At 39.6% G+C, this 21051-nt stretch overlaps 1 protein-coding gene across 8 annotated transcripts in view; it reads right to left on the bottom strand.

Annotated features, from left to right (window-relative positions):
* Positions 1-21051, bottom strand: part of LOC124149287 (agrin-like) — a 472283-nt gene that overhangs the window by 71053 nt on the left and 380179 nt on the right. For 7 of the 8 annotated variants that reach the window (XM_048394137.1, XM_048394138.1, XM_046520773.2 and 4 more), the window contains 2 exons: positions 6441-6656; positions 1027-1077 (listed from right to left, as the gene is read on the bottom strand). In XM_048394137.1, the coding sequence (XP_048250094.1) occupies positions 1027-1077; positions 6441-6656 (267 nt within the window). The remainder of the gene's footprint in view (positions 1-1026; positions 1078-6440; positions 6657-21051) is intronic. The other variant, XM_048394139.1, reaches the window with a different exon arrangement.

The raw sequence follows: 21051 nt of genomic DNA, 5'->3' as shown, positions 1-21051 counted from the left end.
GGATATATTTGTGTGTTGTTTTGTAACAAGCAAAAGTTTTGTATTGTTCCAGGTTATATTTATATAAGTCATTAGTTTTTATAACAAGCTCTGTCACACCTGGGCCTTGGCTTTGAGAACCCAATGCAATCATAGAAAACAGCATCTGTCACTCAACATCAAATAGAGAAAGTTAGAGGAAGACACAATATTGATACAACCAGACAATATTCACCACACAACATCATACGGTCTAACACCCATTGGGAAAGGGAATCACGACAGTGATAGCAGCCTTGGTTTCAAATTTCCCTCTCTTTCAACTTTTGAAACTATATTGCAGTATGATTGGCTAATATTTTAACTAATCATATCTTGCAGCAAGCTGATTGGCTATTACAATGCTTTGACTAATAAAATGTTTGAGTTGATTTGTTGTTATGCTTAGTTTCAACCAATCACAACTGCACTGAAAGCTGATTGGTTCCTATTGTTATGGTTCTGACCAATGACAGCTACACTGCAAGCTGATTGGCTGTTACAAACTATGAAGAAAAAAACTGCTGTATTAGAGCCTGGAAAAAGAATGAAACTGTAGATTCTGAAATTTGAAATTGATTTAGGAAACCATGGCTTAAAAAAGCTGAAATGTTAGACTGCAACAATAGCAATGCTTGTGCTAAGTGTTAATGTTGTGTCATAAGTTTCACTTGTGAGAAATATAAATTCATCTGCAATGACATCAACAATGCCTAAAGAAGTACATCATTCAATTATCAAAATATTTATCGTTAATACTACAATTTTCAAAATATTCATATAGACAATGAAAATCTGCTCCCTGCATAATTTTAGATGTCATAGAATGAAAAGGGCAAAAAGCACAATCACAACAACTAAAGTAGAAAATACGTAAATTATGAATTTATAAAAAATAGTTGATGCCAGAGCAACGCTTTCTCAACTTCAAGGAACATCATCAGGTGAACAGTGTGTGATTAAAAATATGGGTAATCTAGAAATAGAAAGTGGGCGTGTCAAAATTACCGTCTGTCTTATACTCATCCTGTACAGCCCCAGGACTGATAACGTTTATTCCTGGTGACATACATATAACATATGTACAGTCATGTAATAACAGCTTATATACCATACACAACACAGTCAGAACTCAAACTTAAATATCTGTCTGACATTTTCTTGTACAAAAGTGCAAATCATGTCAAAGTTTCTTTTGTCCTTATGATATTGTTTGAGTGGCATATAAATTAAGACATTGCATGGATTCCAGCTTCATTGTCTATTGCTAAGTTGCTCTTGATATTTGGTTCTTGGACCTTTATAACCATCTTCCTGAGGCAAGTGTGTCCACTAGCCTATCTCAAGGTTGAGTTTCTACCCTTGCCACACCAAGGCCACTTTTCTTGGCTCCTTGTTATGAAAATGCGATATCCAATCAGATAGCTGTTCTTGTCTGTATAGCTTCAAAAAGATGGCGACAACGAAGTCGATCAGACAAGGAAAACATTCATTCCTGACATACAAACATAGGCAATCGTTGAGGGTTTAAAAGATGTAAAAGACATATTTGAGCAGTAAATCACTTTCATACGAATTAAGGAGCACCAGTCTTGGATGTTGATTTTGGGAACAACTTTCATACGAAGGAGCACCAGTCGTGGATGTTGATTTTGAAAACATTCTCTGATTGGACTATCGCACATATTGAGCACAGTGGGTTTGATGTGGCAAGGGTGGAAACAAAACTTTGATAAAAAGGCTAGTTGATGCTCTTGCTGCGAAAAGATACTTTATAACATGATTTGTCACTTCAGTTTGACTTTCCTTGTGACAATGTATTCAAGCATCTAGTGACATATGAATTGTAATAAAAACAAACTGGAATCCAGACATTTTCCTACAAACCTGCAACCTGTATTTGCCATCAAATTAATGATCAAGATATTATTGTATGATCTCAGTTGCATTATCCTGCGTTCTCCAAATAAAATTAAACTGAGGCATTTGTTAACTGCCCCCGACACAACTGCTTACTCAAAATCATACTGGACCCCATGAAGCTGTTTTCATATGAGTTATGCAAAGGCATCTTCCCGAGGCAAGAGAGTTAACTGACTATAAAATTCGAGTTTCCACCCTTGCCGAACTAGGCTGGTATTATGGAGTTACATTTTGGCTGGACTAACGAGTCGTGCACCGAAATCAAAATCTGGTTCGTAAACTGTCGTGCAGATTTCCATCGATTGCAGGATTTGCAAAGCATGTGCACCGCCAACTCGTCAGCAGATATTTTCCAAATCTTTTCATGTTTTTAATCAAGGTGCTCACGTGATTTGATGCATTTTGCGATGTAAGACATTATCGATCACATCGTCTTTACTGGATGCCGCCATTTTGTTTGAAACAAATGCAAGTGATGGAATCGGATTGGTCCATAGGAGATACTCAGAAGGGACATAACTCATAATAACCACTGGTGGCGCTACGATCGAGCCCTGGAATTCCAGCCTAGTTCGGCAAGGGTGGAAACTGGACTTTTAAAGTCAGTTAACTCTCTTGCCTCGGGAAGATGTGCACAGGCGGATCCAGAGGTGGGGTCCAGGGGTCCGGATCCACCCTTTTGAAAACCAAATGTATGTTGAAGGCAGTAAAATTATCTGAGAGAAGATTTTGATATTTTGAACCCCTCCCTTTTAGAAATGCTGGATCCGCCCTTGATTTGGTAAAACTGAACTGTAAGAAGTGTGAGTGAGTATTCATTTCCTCAAAATTGTTGTAATGAAAAGTAACAATAAATATCGGACATTGAAGTTTCCAGACAGTATGAAGAGAAATGTTATATGCTTGTGATCTTCAAAATGTTCATCTTGACCAAAACTAAACCAGTGCAGTTAAAAAAGTATACAAATTAAGAAGCATTTCTAAACTATCACAAAAGGGTGTTCTAGAACAGATTTAAATTGTTTAGGACCTGATACAAAACATCTTGTTCATGCTGCCCTGTGCATCAAATGTTTTATTGTTTTCCTAAACATTGATGATATCATTACACAGCCAACTGAGTTTCATGTTTCATAGTTTCAGGTAATAATTTCAAATATTGTGCTATCACAGATGCTATTAAATATGAATAAATGAATATAAATCATTTCATCAGCTGACCAAGGTTTGTTTATATGTTAATTGCTTTAAAATATTCATATATTCTACATATTTCAATATATTGTTTTAAACTTTTTGTGATATGTTGTAATATCAGGTATTTAAGGTGTTAAGTTCAACATGGTGAGCTCTGTTTCACTTCCTTCTTTGATTAAAGCCACACTGTGTGACCAGGGTGGAGGGACAGTCTCGCAGTTAGACATTGAAACCCAACTAATTTACTGTTGGTATACATGGGCAGAAGTAGAAGGACATCCAGCCTCCTGTCCACTCTGCTCTCATTGGTTTGTTTGTTGTTTAACGCCGCACTCAGGAATAATCCAGCTATATGATGGCGGTCTGTAAAATAATCGAGTCTGGACCAGACAATCCAGTGATTGATATCATGAGCATCGATCCACGCAATTGGGATCAATGCCATGCATCAACCAAGTCAGCGAGCCTGACCACCCGATCCCGTTAGACGCCTTTTACGACAAGCATAGTCGCCTTTTACGGCAAGCATGGGTTACCTAAGACCTATTCTACCCCGGAATGTTCACGGGGGGTACACTCTGCTCTCTCAAAGATGGAGAGAAGCAAACACAGTGGATTCAAGGACCTATTATTGCAATAAACAGCCAATCCAGCCAAGACATTTGGTGTTGTTTCTTACCATATTCCCCCATCCCCATTTTCCTCATACCTTCATCATTTTGAGGGCTCCAATAAAATATATTTGAAGTTTAAATATTTTATATTTTTCTACCTACAACTTTTTTAGGCCATAAGTCTCTCAGCCCCTCCCCAAATCTGAAAGCCATCTGTCCAAGTCATAGCATTTTCATTAAACTACGTTTATAACAAACACGCTTATAATAAACTGACCGATATAACAAACTTATTTTTTAGTCCTGGCCATTTCTTGCATAAATGCTGTATATATGCTTATACAAACTACGGTTTTTACGAACTAAAATTAGTGGTCCCTTTTGGTTTGTTATAACTGTAGTTTACTGTATCTGAACTAATAGGAGTTTGAGAATTTGAACATGTTTGAGCAATTATACATATCAAAACAAACCTTCGGATGGTACCTAAATATTTTCACTTTTGCTTTCTTGAAACTGGCTTATATGAAATAATATTACTGATAGCTGAATGAAAATCAATTTTGTTTCAGGACAATATGAACACAGACATATTTTGCAATTAACCCGCCTTAGCAATTTTGCAGCCATCCCCATCAGAATTATGAAATGAGGGCACAAGGCTTAGTCCTATCACTGATGTATCCATACATTCAAGGACAACACTGTCCCATATGCAGACCTTTTTCTTCAATTAAGCCAAAGTGTGATAATTTATAATGCTGCAAACAACACAAAAAATATTTTTTTAAATTTTTCTGAATTTTTTGGATCATAAATTAATTGTGCATGTTGCATAGTCAGTATAACAATTGTAGAAATTTGATTGTACATATTCCAGGGTGCTCTAAAGTTTCTTGTTGTGGTATCCTTATTCTATTAAATATATATTCAATACTGACTGATGAAAGACTTGTGATCATTAAGGTTAAATATTCTTCCAATCTCATGAAAATCAGATCTTTTGATCTGATATGTCACCTCTCTGAGTAAAGATTTGAGGACGACTCCAAAGAAGTTTGTGTCAGGTGTCAATTTTCTGAATGATTCACTTTCATTTCTTACAGTATCAACTTAATGAACATTTAGAGGGGCGGTGGGCCTAGTGGTTAAAGAGCTCGCTTGTTACGCCGAATACCCGGGTTTGATTTCCACATGGGTCAAATAAGTGAATCCCATTACTGCTGTGATATTGCTGAAATATTGCCAAAAGCAGCGTAGAACTACACTCACTGTGCCACCTCAATTTGGGAATTTTGATTTCAGCAAAAGAAAACTGCCAAAGTACTCAAATAAACCCTCCTTAGTTGTTTGTTTGTTTGTTGTTTAATGCCACACTCAGCAATATTCCAGCTATATGACGGCGGTCTGTAAATAATCGAGTCTGGACCAGACAATCCAGTGATTAATATCATAAGCATCGATCCACGCAATTGGGATCGATGACATGCATCAACCAAGTCAGCGAGCCTGACCACCCGATCCCGTTAGTCGCCTCTTACGACAAGCATAGTCACCATTTACGGCAAGCATGGGTTGCTGAAGACCTATTCTACCCCGGAATCTTCACAGGTCCCCTCCTTAGTACACAGTTTTTGGTGTAAACGCCATGACTCTCAGAAATGACATGGTTTATAAAATATCAACAACATAAATAGCGTAGGTTTATTTTTTTGCACTCTGAATATATTCCTTTTTTTCCGATACAGAGATGAGATATGCTGGTTTGAATGTTTTGCTCACTCAAATCGAGAATTAAGAAGCCTTGACACTGATTGGTTGATGAGAAAGGTCACCTTATGTGACCTCCTTTCAAAATGTCCTCAGATCTTCATGCAGAGAGATGTAATATCAGAGTAAAACACCAGATTTTAATGAGATTGAACATTGTCACTGTTACAAAAGAAAATTTAAGTGCTTCAATCAAAATGAAATAAAATATAAAAACTGCAAAGTTTGGTAGCTGTTATACGAAGCAAATGACTTCAGAAACACATTTCTTCCGCACAATTTCCAAGAATTTTGATAAGATTACAAAAAATACAAAAATTTTGTACACAAATAACATGTAATAATAAAGTTACATTATGTACATTAATAAAATGATTAAAAAAACATCAAAACTATTATAGACAAAAAACAACCATCTAAAATGAAAGACCAGCTCCAATAACTTGCTGCAAAAATGCCAAATCTCTCCAATATCACACCCGAATTTGACTACTGGTAAATTCAGATCAGAACTGTTAATCCAAATAATTCTCAATTAATTCCAAACAAGAAAGCGATATCTGTGTGTGTGATATTTAAAGATATGTTAAATGATACAAAGACATTTATTTGAGCCAAATATCTTGTGATGCAAAAAAGACATCAAGTGTCAAACCTGTTTCTTGGCATTTCTTAGGAATATTTCGATAGCTTATGAAAAACATTTTATTATGATTAAAAATTTCAAAATAGTAACAAGTACATTAAGAAACATGCAGACAGTTGTGTCTGTATCACACTCAATGTATATATCTTCAATTATCTGGCTGTGTGCTGGCTTGGAATGCTCTGGCAATAAAAAAACCCATGAACACAACATGAACAAAACCATAAATTAAATGTGCATGGGAGTGCGTTTCATAACTACGGATTACCAACCTGGAGTGCATTCGCCTGAATATAACACATCAATGTCTTTACGAGCTTTGCATGCTTCCCTGCGCAGTAAGCATTTATTGCTGTATGTTCGTCCGTTTGTGGCACAAACTGGCTCAAAGACGTCAGCGCATTGAAAATTGCAGCGACAGATGGGCTTGCGCTGTTTGTCGAGATGGCACACCTCGGGCTCCTCACAACGAAAGCCTTCGCACGGGTCTGAAAACAGAGATTGCTGGTTTATTAGGTATGTGTATGTATGTTTGTCTCGATGATACACTACGGACCCCTCTCAGTGAAAATCTTTGCACGGGCCTGAAAACAGAGATGGCTGCTGTATGAAAGCTGTTTGTGGACAGATGGATGGATGATGTAACATTGGATGATAATGGGCTGTTGATGGTCTGTTGATGGTCTGTTGATGGTCTGTGGGTTGGTAATGGTCCATCGATGGCTTGTCGACGGTTTGTGGCGACAATGGTGTGTGGATGGTCTATTTGGAGATAATGGTCTGTGGATGGTCTATTTGGAGATAATGGTGTGTGGATGGTCTATTTGGAGATGATTGTGTGCGGATGGTCTATTTGGAGATAATGGTCTGTGGATGGTCTACTTGGAGATAATGGTCTGTGGATGGTCTACTTGGAGATAATGGTGTGTGGATGGTCTATTTGGAGATGATGGTCTGTGGATGGTCTACTTGGAGATAATGGTGTGTGGATGGTCTACTTGGAGATAATGGTGTGTGGATGGTCTACTTGGAGATAATGGTCTGTGGATGGTCTACTTGGAGATAATGGTGTGTGGATGGTCTACTTGGAGATAATGGTGTGTGGATGGTCTATTTGGAGATGATGGTGTGTGGATGGTCTATTTGGAGATGATGGTCTGTGGATGGTCTACTTGGAGATAATGGTCTGTGGATGGTCTACTTGGAGATAATGGTGTGTGGATGGTCTCTTGGAGATAATGGTGTGTGGATGGTCTATTTGGAGATAATGGTGTGTGGATGGTCTACTTGGAGATAATGGTGTGTGGATGGTCTATTTGGAGCTAATGGTGTGTGGATGGTCTATTTGGAGATAATGGTGTGTGGATGGTCTACTTGGAGATAATGGTGTGTGGATGGTCTATTTGGAGATAATGGTCTGTGGATGGTCTATTTGGAGATAATGGTGTGTGGATGGTCTCTTTGAAGATAATGGTGTGTGGATGGTCTATTTGGAGATAATGGTCTGTGGATGGTTTACTTGGAGATAATGGTGTGTGGATGGTCTACTTGTAGATAATGGTGTGTGGATGGTCTATTTGGAGATAATGGTGTGTGGATGGTCTACTTGGAGATAATGGTGTGTGGATGGTCTACTTGGAGATTTGATTTGATGGCTGGTGTATATTAGTTGCATCTTCAAAGTTTTGACATAGAGAAGTTTTGGTATGAAGATGTTTGGGCACATGGAAGGTTTGGCTTTTGCAGAAAACACTTTTTCTTCTTACCATGTCTTAAACATGTTCTAAAAGGTCATTTTGGTCAAATGTTACATTTATATAAAAAAACACATTTGTAATGTAGACCCATGCAGCCCTCCACGCACAAGCTGGATTAGGGAATATTCCCCCCTTGCCATGACACAAACACCATGGCTTCAGATTTACACAGAGATTGTATAGGTACAGCCATCTTTTGACTAAGAAAATAATTCTTTTCTCATTTGTGGTATTTCTAGACATTCTGAACAAGTGGTGTCAGAAATCTTTTTAACCCATATCCATCAAAATGAGAAAGAATTGCAATTACATCCGCTGTTTTCTTGCAGAGGCCCATGCTGACATTTTTCCACCATTATTTAGAACACTTCCATCGATAATCAATTTATCTTTGTTCCAGTCTCATATTTTTTAGATTTGTAAAAGACATCTTTAAAATAAAAATGTCCTTGAAACCAGATGCAGTGAAAGAAAAAAACAAACTAAAACAGTTTGAAGTTCTGACAGAGCAATAAATGATCTTGATTTTTTTTTAAGGCTGATCCATATTTTGTTTTAACCTTTGGGAATTTCTGCAAGATAAGATGAAAATAAATCCAAAGAATAGAAATTCTTTGTTATCCTAAATAAAAATGGGTTTGATTTAAGATTTCATAACAAGGACATTTGACAATTTATTTAAAAAATCCCTCCATTTCTTGTCATGCTGACCAACACCTGACAATCATGGCTATCAGGACGCTAGAAATACCCTTCAAGATGGTCAATTTTCAGCAACATAAAAATAAAAAAAAATAAAAAATGCCGTTTCAATTTTGAAAAATAAATTGGAAGAAACCAAATGAACTAGTGTTGTCGCTTGAATAGTATGGCCACCTTATAGTGAAACATGTAACAAACACAAAGTGTAGGCATAGCTGCCCTCAAATACATTTCTGAAAAAAGAAACAAAATATTTTAATGAAAGATATATTGTCTTCTTGCCCATTGAGGATTACTTGTGTCAAAGTTCATCACCAATGGCCTCAAGCATTCTTTCAAGCAAAATTGCCAGTTTTATAGTGTTAGCCCACTGAGATACCAGTCCTTGTTTTGCTCCCGTAATGCTGAGCACCAGGCAGGGAAACATCAAGTACCATCTTTTGGTACGATGAGGCTGGGGATTGAACCCCCAAGCTTCTGCTTTCCAAACAGACACTCTGTCCACTATATACCATATACCCTTGATTTCCAACAAAGCTGAAGCATACAGGATCAACTAAACTTTATGTATGAAAAGCTAACAAGGCTTTCAATGAAGGATATACACACATCTACATTCGTTTATTGAAGATCAACAAATTGTAACAACCACCGTCTTCCAACTCAATTATCACTGAGGAAACCACTCCCAAGGCCAAGATGGAAAATAGAACTGCCCTAAAGACAACACATTAACTAATTTCAATAGAGTATAATACATGGTGCATTATTGATATCCAAATATAAATGTCAATCTTCTTACAAATGAATTTGCTCTTTAAAATGCATATTTACCATTTTTCAATTATTAACCATTTTCACTTTTCCACTTATCTTCAGCAATCTAACCAGTCAATAGTCATATATAACTGTTTAAAACCCAACAAAACATCAGTCGGTCATGTCCTTCGAATATTCAAAGAATAATGTCCTTGACCTGCCTACAATAGCAAGCCTGTGAAGACTTGAAAGACCCCTGTATTGATGGATGCATACATGTAGTACACCTTGAATGCCCTTGTATTGATTGATGCATACATGTGCAGAATACCCTTGTATTGATGGATGCATACATGCGCACCTTGAATGCCCTTGTATTGATTGATGCATACATGTGCAGAATGCCCTTGTATTGATTGATGCATACATGTGCAGAATGCCCCTGTATTGATGGATGCATTCATGTGCAGAATGCCCTTGTATTGATGGATGCATTCATGTGCAGAATGCCCTTGTATTGATGGATGCATTCACGTGCAGAATGCCCTTGTATTGATGGATGCATTCATGTGCAGAATGCCCCTGTATTGATGGATGCATTCATGTGCAGAATGCCCTTGTATTGATGGATGCATTCATGTGCAGAATGCCCTTGTATTGATGGATGCATTCATGTGCAGAATGCCCTTGTATTGATGGATGCATTCATGTGCAGAATGCCCCTGTATTGATGGATGCATTCATGTGCAGAATGCCCTTGTATTGATGGATGCATTCATGTGCAGAATGCCCTTGTATTGATGGATGCATTCATGTGCAGAATGCCCTTGTATTGATGGATGCATTCATGTGCAGAATGCCCCTGTATTGATGGATGCATACATGTGCAGAATGCCCTTGTATTGATGGATGCATTCATGTGCAGAATGCCCTTGTATTGATGGATGCATTCATGTGCAGAATGCCCTTGTATTGATGGATGCATTCATGTGCAGAATGCCCTTGTATTGATGGATGCATTCATGTGCAGAATGCCCCTGTATTGATGGATGCATTCATGTGCAGAATGCCCTTGTATTGATGGATGCATTCATGTGCAGAATGCCCTTGTATTGATGGATGCATTCATGTGCAGAATGCCCTTGTATTGATGGATGCATTCATGTGCAGAATGCCCCTGTATTGATGGATGCATACATGTGCAGAATGCCCTTGTATTGATGGATGCATTCATGTGCAGAATGCCCCTGTATTGATGGATGCATACATGTGCAGAATGCCCTTGTATTGATTGATGCATACATGTGCAGAATGCCTTTGTATTGATGGATGCATTCATGTGCAGAATGCCCTTGTATTGATTGATGCATACATGTGCAGAATGCCCCTGTATTGATGGATGCATACATGTGCAGAATGCCCTTGTATTGATTGATGCATACATGTGCAGAATGCCTTTGTATTGATGGATGCATTCATGTGCAGAATGCCCTTGTATTGATTGATGCATACATGTGCAGAATGCCCCTGTATTGATGGATGCATTCATGTGCAGAATGCCCTTGTATTGATGGATGCATTCATGTGCAGAATGCCCTTGTATTGATGGATGCATTCATGTGCAGAATGCCCTTGTATTGATGGATGCATTCATGTGCAGAATGCCCTTGTATTGATGGATGCATTCACGTGCAGAATGCCCTTGTATTGATGGATGCATTCACGTGCAGAATGCCCTTGTATTGATGGATGCATACATGTGCAGAATGCCTTTGTATTGATTGATGCATACATGTGCAGAATGCCCTTGTATTGATTGATGCATACATGAGCAGAATGCCCTTGTATTGATGGATGCATTCACGTGCAGAATGCCCTTGTATTGATGGATGCATTCACGTGCAGAATGCCCTTGTATTGATGGATGCATACATGTGCAGAATGCCCTTGTATTGATTGATGCATACATGTGCAGAATGCCCTTGTATTGATGGATGCATTCACGTGCAGAATGCCCCTGTATTGATTGATGCATACATGTGCAGAATGCCCTTGTATTGATGGATGCATACATGTGCAGAATGCCTTTGTATTGATTGATGCATTCATGTGCAGAATGCCCTTGTACTGAATGATGCATACACGTGCACCTTGAATGCCCGTGTTGATGGAGGATGTCTGCTGCGTCTTTAGTGTACAAGAAATAACGCTGGAAATGCCCCTTGTGTTAATGGATGCATAGAAACAAGGTGGATGCCTGCTGCAACTGTTATGTTCAAGAAATAATGTTGGTAATATCTCAATATTACTCTAATCAAGGCTTGGTGTCTTGCAAGTATTATGGCCTTGTGTCCATCAAAGATGGCAGTAAACGCCAATTTAAGTGTCAGTTTCATATGCATTTCAAGACATTATATGCATATGATTCTATTAGCATTATATACGGAAATGGCCGCTGGCTTTCCGTCCCAGCAACTTGCAAACCTGAATTCCATAAGATGATGGCACCAAGTTTTATCAGAAAACATGATAATGTTGTTGACTGCATCTATTCCTTTAGCCAGTACAGAACCAACAGTGCAGTGTGGTGGCCTGGCGAGTAGAAACTCATATAGTCCATTGCTTTTGAGCTCTTAAATCAGCGGTGGCATGGGTGGCACAGTCGTCTAAGGCGCCGCGATTCGCTGTGCAGAGTTGCGTCCCTGGGGCACGCCAGAAACCTATGATTGTGGGTTTGAATCCTGGTTTGCCCCGATTGTGTTTCTAGGTTTGTCAGCACCATACCCGTGCTCATGGGTTTCACCGAAGTGGTAAACGTTTGAGACCTGCATCACTTCCCACATTAAGCTGACACGCTGCGATATAACTGGAATACTGTTAAAAGCGGCGTTAAACCCAATTCACTCACTACAGTTTATGAGTGAATGTTTGAATTTCACCAGTCAGTTGAATAACACTGTCATCAATCATGGCGGTCTGAAATTATACACAGCCTATAAGTGGTCGATGACATGAGCAATGGTCCATGAAGTCTGGGTACGATTATACACAATCAGCCAGGTCACACATCACACTGTCCATTCCTCATCAGATGCTGACCACCTCCATGGTCCAGTGGATAAAGTGTCAGCCTTGAGATGGAAGGTCAGGGTTTGATGCCTGGCTGTGTCTACCAAAAGACGATGATACTTGTTGTTACCCTACCTGTTGTTAGGGTATTATGTCTGAGTGGGATTGTCATGTATAAACTGTGGCATGGTATCTCACTATATTGGTCTGGACAAGCACAAGCAGCCAAACACACAGACACACACAAAGACACAGACACAGACACACACAGACACACACAGACACAGACAGACACACACACACACACACACACACACACACACACACACACGCAAGCACCTCACTATTTTAGTACAATAATCTTGAATGCAACGTTGAACCTCATGACACAACACCTCTTTTGTTGTTTCTTTCAACATGGGGACCTGGGTCCCCTTCTGCACCAGAGTTTCCCCAGGGCTATCCAAGACTCGACTATACTACAGTCTTCCAACTGATTTACACAACTGAGTCACACTCCACAACAAGCATGAAGAACCCAGGCTTCTCATTAAAGCATATTCACAGGTCATATCAACCCTGAACCTATCCAGAAATAGACCGATTTTCTTACCATATCTAGGTAATTCAGATGCCAGACATATATACAACCTAAGGATAGTCAATATCACAAAAATACCCCATGGAAAAATGTTGAATACATCAAAGGTTGGAAGGAAGTCGGAATGCATGTGATGTCACGATTACATCCCGTTCGACAAACGCCAGACCCTTCCACATCTCTTAGACTATGTTATATTCTGACCATCCAAGGTAAGATATCATTAAACTACCCCCGGGAGCAGCATAAAGAGCATATCTCATAGACTGTACAATACAATCAATATATCCCTGGGGATGCATATCCTGTATTGTCCCACTTCCGTCCTTCAACTGATAATAGATTTGCATCATGAAGGCACTCCTACCCAAATGTATACCATTAAGGAGGATGGCATTTATTACCCAGGAGATTTGTATTTTCTTTCAAGAACATATTCCTTTGGAACCATTGTATAAGAATGTGGCAAGACAATGGCACTGAGCAATAATGGTTCTGCCTATTGCTGTCTGACATGTCTCAGTACCATGAAGTGGCTCTGTAACGGAATTATATTGTCTGTTATGGACGATGCTTGTGTTAGGAGCTGTACATTTGGTATGGGTGGGGATGGGGTAGGTTGGGGTGGGGTGGGTAGGGGTGGTGAGGTGAGGTGAGGTGAGGTGAGGTGAGGTGAGGTGAGGTGAGGTGAGGTGAGTTGGGGTGTGTGAGAGATCAATCATATTTTGTCGACCTCCCCCCTCAGTTGTATGTAGGGGTGAAAGGGTGGGGGAGAGAGGTGAGGTGAGGTGAGGTGAGGTGAGGTGAGGTGAGGTGAGGGGTGGGGTGGGGAGTTGGGGTGTGTGTGAGAGATCAATCATATTTTGTCGACCTCCCCCCTCAGTTGTATGTAGGGGTGAAGGGGTGGGGGAGAGAGGTGAGGTGAGGTGAGGTGAGGTGAGGTGAGGTGAGGTGAGGTGAGGTGAGGGGTGGGGTGGGGTGGGGAGTTGGGGTGCGTGTGAGAGATCAATCATATTTTGACGACCTCCCCCTCAGTTGTATGTAGGGGTGAAGGGGTGGGGGAGAGAGGTGAGGTGAGGTGAGGTGAGGTGAGGTGAGGTGAGGTGAGGTGAGGTGAGGTGAGGTGAGGTGAGGTGAGGTGAGGGGTGGGGTGGGGTGGGGTGGGGTGGGGTGGGGAGTTGGGGTGTGTGTGAGAGATCAATCATATTTTGTCGACCTCCCCCCTCAGTTGTATGTAGGGGTGAAGGGGTGGGGGAGAGAGGTGAGGTGAGGTGAGGTGAGGTGAGGGGTGGGGTGGGGTGGGGTGGGGTGGGGTGGGGTGGGGTGGGGAGTTGGGGTGTGTGTGAGAGATCAATCATATTTTGACGACCTCCCCCCTCAGTTGTATGTAGGGGTGAAGGGGTGGGGGAGAGAGGTGAGGTGAGGTGAGGTGAGGTGAGGTGAGGTGAGTTGAGTTGAGGTGAGGTGAGGTGAGGGGTGGGGAGTTGGGGTGCGTGTGAGAGATCAATCATATTTTGTCGACCTCCCCTCTCAGTTGTATGTAGGGGTGAAGGGGTGGGGGAGAGAGGTGAGGTGAGGTGAGGTGAGGGGTGGGGAGTTGGGGTGTGTGCGAGAGATCAATCATATTTTGTCGACCTCCCCTCTCAGTTGTATGTAGGGGTGGGGGAGAGACATATAAGACCCCCTGTCAGATAAGACACCATGTCTACCGGTACTTAATGAAGTTTAAGCTGATAAGGTTTCACAGTATTTGCAAGAAACTAGAAACAAATAACTGTTTAGAGGCCTCAAATGACCTTCAGCTGAAAAAAATAATTCCTCAAACAAGTGACATACTCTTTTGAAAGAAATCCCCAAGGATTTCTCAAAAGAGACCCATATATCCCCAGATTTCCCAAAGGACTCCTCATGGTGCATGTCAATTCCATATCAGGAGATAAGCCATTTATCTATCATCAGCTTCCATTGTCCAGCATCACCTGCTGCCAGCAATTATAGCCCCCTAGGGTCAACCTGTCCACAGCAGCTTCAATACCAGCCTTCTCCCCACTAGCTGTGATTGTCACAACATTTCGGATTCCACCAATGACCACGATACATTACAGATATAAATACACACACTGTAGCACTCTGCTGAGGGCCATAGAAAAAAGATCTCACAGATGGCAACACAGACAGATTCATCTTCGAAGACCTTTTGCTTGAAATGTAACAATGGATTTGTTGGGGAGTCTTGAGGACTGATTACTGGAACTTTATCACTTGTCAATTTGTCTGAATCCGAAACTGTCTTGAATTGTGGTGATATTACTTATCGAAACATACAATCATTGGATCACATCACCAACCAACTGAATCAGTGCCAGAAATTGACATACCAGCAAATAGGATATCTAACCAACCAAATCCATGCAGCATAATTACTAACCAATAAGCAAGGGGAGCTGATGAATGAATTTGAACTGATGGACTTAATCAACTGACCAGTCAACCTTAGTGTTCCATCAGACTGGATAGTTGCATGGTTGGTCTACTTCACAAACCAATGAACTGACATTAGGCCATTATTTTTTTCTTTGTTGGATCACAGATCCACTGATGCAATTTTCTTCAAAATCGGAGAGAAAACATTATTTTTGTGTGCGTATAAACATGCATGCACACCAAATTATTTGGAGATTATTCAGTGTTTTAAAAAGTCACTAAAACAACTTGTGATGCTCAGTGTTGACATTAATATTTTGCCAAAAGTTTGTTGCCAAAATCCTTCCCTAAGAAATCTAGAGTTATGTACCTTGTCCTTGATACACAGAATTTGCTGAAATTAACTCCCTTTGTCTTCCAAGAAAAAAACAACAATTAAACAAAGCTTCTAGCAGACAATGGATCTAAAGATGGAGAATTCTTTAGTTTTTTCGTAATTTTTTCTTCCTCTCACGGGTAACATTTGCGAAAAAATTCCATGATCCATTTTAAAAAAAGAGAGCTGGTGTCAGTTTATTTTAACAAATTCTTATTCTTTCCTTCAACTTCCAACTTCCCAGTGAACTGTCTATCAAACCTTTCAAAAAATTCAATAAACTGTAAACAAGTGAGCAGACTCCACCAGCTACTAAACCTTGAAATACCTTGCAATTATGTTTTAGATTTGTTGCCATATGCGATGGCGGCCAATAAACAATCGACTCTAACAATAAACAAAGCAACTCACCAACTCCAGCTCTAATGTCATGGGAAGAGTGAGAGGAGTTTAAGGACCCTTTTAGCTTCAGTCCAGCAATGCACTAGTGGGGAACACAAGAAACAGGCTTCTTACTCAAATGGGGAATCATTATCCAGGCTTTTGGCACGATGCTCTAAACACAAGGCTACCTAACCACATGTAGCGGCTATAAAATTTCCGAGTCCCGTGATGGGATTCGAACCACGGACCTTCTGATCCGAGGTCGGACGCCTTGTCCACATGACCAAAGAGGTTAACCCCGTCAGCAAGCTGACAAGGTAAGGATGTCATCTGTGGGATGGCTCCACGACCCCTGCTACACACACATCGTGGCAAACAAGTTAATGGCAGATATGTAAAGCAGGGTTGAGCTCCACCTTCAACAGTATTCCAGCAATTTCAGGATGGGGGATGGATCGACCGCATTACTTTTAACCATGTATGGAACTGAACCTAGGTGTTCAGTGTCACCATTGGGCTACCCGGCTTGTAGTCATTAAACAGGATCTTCTAAAAGGGATACTTTTTTCCATCTATGATGAAAGTGTGTATGTGTTAAACATATTACTAAAATTGATTTTGGCAATTTGGTAACATTTTGCTTCCCAGTAACTATCAAAGTTTGACACTTCTACTAAATATCAAATGCCCTCAGTGCCTTATACACTTGCAAAGTTTTCATTGCAAAAAATTTAAAAAATCAATCTTGTTTTGAAAATATTATTTTTCTACTTGGTTTCAAGTAGGAGAACAACAGAATTTTGCAAAGTGCACAAACATGTAACTCCATAAAAACATTTGCTAAAAAACATGAAAAAAATATTTGTAAGATTTGATGAAAGAATCTGATCAGAAATATCTGCATCGGGTCCTTTTCCATCAGAATAAAAGCTCATGAAAAAACAGTTTGACAACATATAAATGTTCATCAAGGAACTTAACGTATTACATATTTGGTTCAACTGAACGTCCAATACAAGCAATAGCACACCACTTAAAAAGATCAAAGACACAGAAATTATGAGCAACGATCCATATAGCTGGGTTATGATGACACACCGGACCACCTGGTCCAGAGGTGCCACTTAGACAAGCATAGGTCACTAGAGACCAACTCTTACAAGTGATCCTGTAAACCAGAAGCACTGACTTCTATGAGCTGGATATTATCGAGCACTCACACGCACTGATAATACAGAGATTAAAGAAGGACTCACCCCAAATTCAGGACACAAACTTCACTAAAAGCAATTATTCAGTTCACAAAATTCTCTAAACACAAAATATTGTGTAGTTTTCACTCTATGCTCAGATCATACAGTTACTTGTCAAAACATCAACCAATCTGATCAGGTAAATAAAAAAAACATGCCTGTTTCATTTTTACAGACAGGTCTCCTTTAAGAGCAGCATTAAATGATTCAAAACAAGATTTATGAACATTCACAAAACTTGAGTTATCTGCAATCCAGTTGCAAAACTGTCATTTTTCACTGCATGCACAGATCATACAGTTGAATTGTCAAAACATCAACCAATCTGTTCAGGAAAATAAAATACATGCCTGTTTCATTTTTACAGACAGGTTTCCTTTAAGAGCAGCATTCACATGATGGCAAGGCAAGATTTATGAACACTCTACAGAGTTGGGTGATCTGCAATCCAGTAGCAGAATCCTCATAAAGATATCCATGTGGATTTGTCCATGTATAAAGAACAACTTCAGCTTAAAACAAATTGCAAAGAGGCAAAAGGAGCATTATTACAGCTCATGCTATAAATCTTGTAGCACAAGTGGATTTAGGAAAGTAAGTCTGACAAGTATGTGTCTTGGTTGAGGTAGAGTTTGTTTTCACTTGAAGTGTTCACTGAATATTTCCTGAACCTGAGGCTTAAGGACAGCATTTCCTCAGCAGCGCATCATTGCTTGAACAACAAAGATTTGTTTTTGGAGTTATACTTTGAAGCTTGATATGAAGTTAATGTCCGTAATATTGCTTTTTTCAGATTGGGTTAATATAAAATGTATGTTGTTTGAGAATGGACACATAAAAGTGACATTTATGGACATTTATGGACATTATGCTTCCTGTGATCCTTCCACAGCGGAACTTTCCTGGGGAGTTTTACAGACGACAATGAGCAAGATAGGAACCAAGGCCTTTACTGGGGGTGTGGAATGAGCTATTGATGTGTTGTTTTACCCACAGGGCTGGGACGATACACCAACTGTGCGATCTGATACATATCACGATACCTTGCTCACGATCCGATACGTATCATGATACTTGCATGTGCTCTTATCTGTGGTGTGTAAGCCATGTGTTTTTATAGACAGGAAGGCCAATTACGTGACACACCAACAATTTACAGTTGGCAGTGGCAAGAATGGTACAATGGATGAAAATATTTACGTTTTCACTAGTAATTTTCACTAGTAATTAGTGTTTGATGTAACATTTATTAAAGAATACATTTACAGTAAGAATCAATACTCTTTACTCTGTATGTGATTGTGATCGATACTTGTACCGAGAAGTAAAAATCGTGATCCACTGATGTATCGGTGTATAGTCCTACAACTGATTGCACATGGCCTGATTTTAATACCTCAATATTTATAACTGTTGGAAACTATTGCAATAGTTACAATGACCTCCACCATACTCCAAGTTTTGTCCATGACAAGCGAAACCACTGACTTCTGGGCTCCTCTGCCACATCCAAGTCACAAGAACTGGTAGATCGAAGATGAATGAGAGCCAAGGAATCAGACACATCTTCTGCATGAACACATTACCCGCTTGGCTACCCAACCTTAAATAATTAAAATAGTCCCCATAGACAATGTCACATTCTAGTATTTCATAGGTACACAGGGGCATGCACGGGTGGCCCAGTCGTCTAAGGCGTTGCCATTCGCTGTGCAGAGTTGCGTCCCTTGGGCACGCCAGAAACCTATGATTGTGGGTTCGAATCCCGGTTCACCCCAATTATGTTTCTAGGTTTGTCAGCACAATACCCGTGCTCGTGGGTTTCACCGAAGTGGTAAACGTCTTAGACCTGCATCACTTCGGGCTTTCCTCCCACATTAAGCTGACACGCCGTGATATAACTGGAATAATGTTAAAAGCGGCGTTAAACCCAACTCACTCACTCACTCATAGGTACCCATGTCCTCATCAGATTATGGCATTGAGGTTCAAGATATATTTACAGGATCACAATAAGGAGGAAATATCATGCTTCTTCACTGTCAAAATCCTTTTACTAACTATTCAATACAGTAAATTCTCACGATGATATCGCCAAGGATATTTAGAGTGGAAAAACTTCTTTTACATATCATGTGTGACTTTTTAACATTTTTGTGCGTCCACTGTACTTCCACAATCCAAGAAAAAGTCTGGCAATATATTCAGCATTTCCATTTTTTTTAACAGTCCAGATTTTTATTGCATAGTGAGACCCCCATCAAACAATTGGTGCCCTACGTTTATAATGGTGATGATTTAAAAAATAATATAAAAATCTTACTATCAAGATAAGGGACAGAAATAGATCTCTTCCACTGTCATGCAATACATATAAACTACATTATTCTGAAGATTCATATTAAAGTGTCTACATTCATAAAACATCGAGTCACACCAAGGTATCGTGAAGCCTGGTGCGATTGACAGCTAATGCTGGATGCTTTGGGTAGTTTTCACTTTGGGCATTTTGACGAAATTGCTTCCATTTAAGCAAATTGCCATAGCCGGCATTAGCTACTGACATTTAACATGGAAAGTGTTCCCTTTAGCCTCCATGCTGCCACTTCCCCGAACTCTCTGGATCTGTGGCTACATCAAGATCAATGCAAGACTATCCCCTTATTTGGATGTTTTGGAACTTATAAAGGGATCTTAGACAGACCAGCTTTGTGAATGGTTTATGGTCATTGCCAAGTTCTGTCAACTTCAGGGACTTATGCTTTTTTTGGTAATCATCAAAGCCTTAGATATTTTTAAAATTATCTTTGAAGAGTTTTTGATGATCCTCCACAACATGATAAGTGGCTTGAATGTTTTAAGTTGGTCATGTCACACATTTATTTCAAATTTGAAAAACACCTTCTGACATTTTAAAGCAAATTTTCACATAGAAAAAGATTTACTGAGCTACTCCTCGTATCGTAATTGGGCCATGAATATTGATCCATCATTTCACCCAAAATGAATCCATAGCTAAATTATGTGATCATAATATAAATTAAGAATTAATCAGGTTGTTTTTTGTCATGTTTAAGAAAATTCTAGTGAAATCACAAAAGAGGACAAAGCAAAACAGACTTCAAATATTGTACCCACACTGGGAATCAAACTTGGGCCTACTTCATGATAAACAAACACTGTGTCTATTTGACTACTGTCTTCCCCTCTTAACCAAGAAGGCTCCATTTCAATAATGTTGATTCAAAGAATAATTTTGTTTTCTAAGGAAGTTTGAATGTCAATCTGGGTTATAATATACAACATGTAGATGAAAAGAATCTGTTCTTCCATTTCAGCTTTTATGTAATTGAAGAAGCTCATGTACTGACTTGTCCTTGGAGATTCTCGGCTTGCGGTTCAAAGCAACCATGCAGGCTACAAGTGCCTAGAATTGACATCAATGATGGTCACAGCCCTAACACACAATAAAAACATGAGGAAATTCTGTTTTTCAATTTGCCAGCCAACAGCAATTGCAAACATTAATTTTTTGTCACGACTGGTGACAGTTTAAGA

Source organism: Haliotis rufescens, unplaced genomic scaffold, assembly GCF_023055435.1.
Source record: "Haliotis rufescens isolate VD_foot unplaced genomic scaffold, xgHalRufe1.0.p SCAF_13, whole genome shotgun sequence".
Lineage (NCBI taxonomy): Eukaryota > Metazoa > Mollusca > Gastropoda > Lepetellida > Haliotidae > Haliotis > Haliotis rufescens.
The sequence above is the reverse complement of the archived record's forward strand: the minus strand, read 5'-3'. Positions and strand labels throughout refer to the sequence as shown.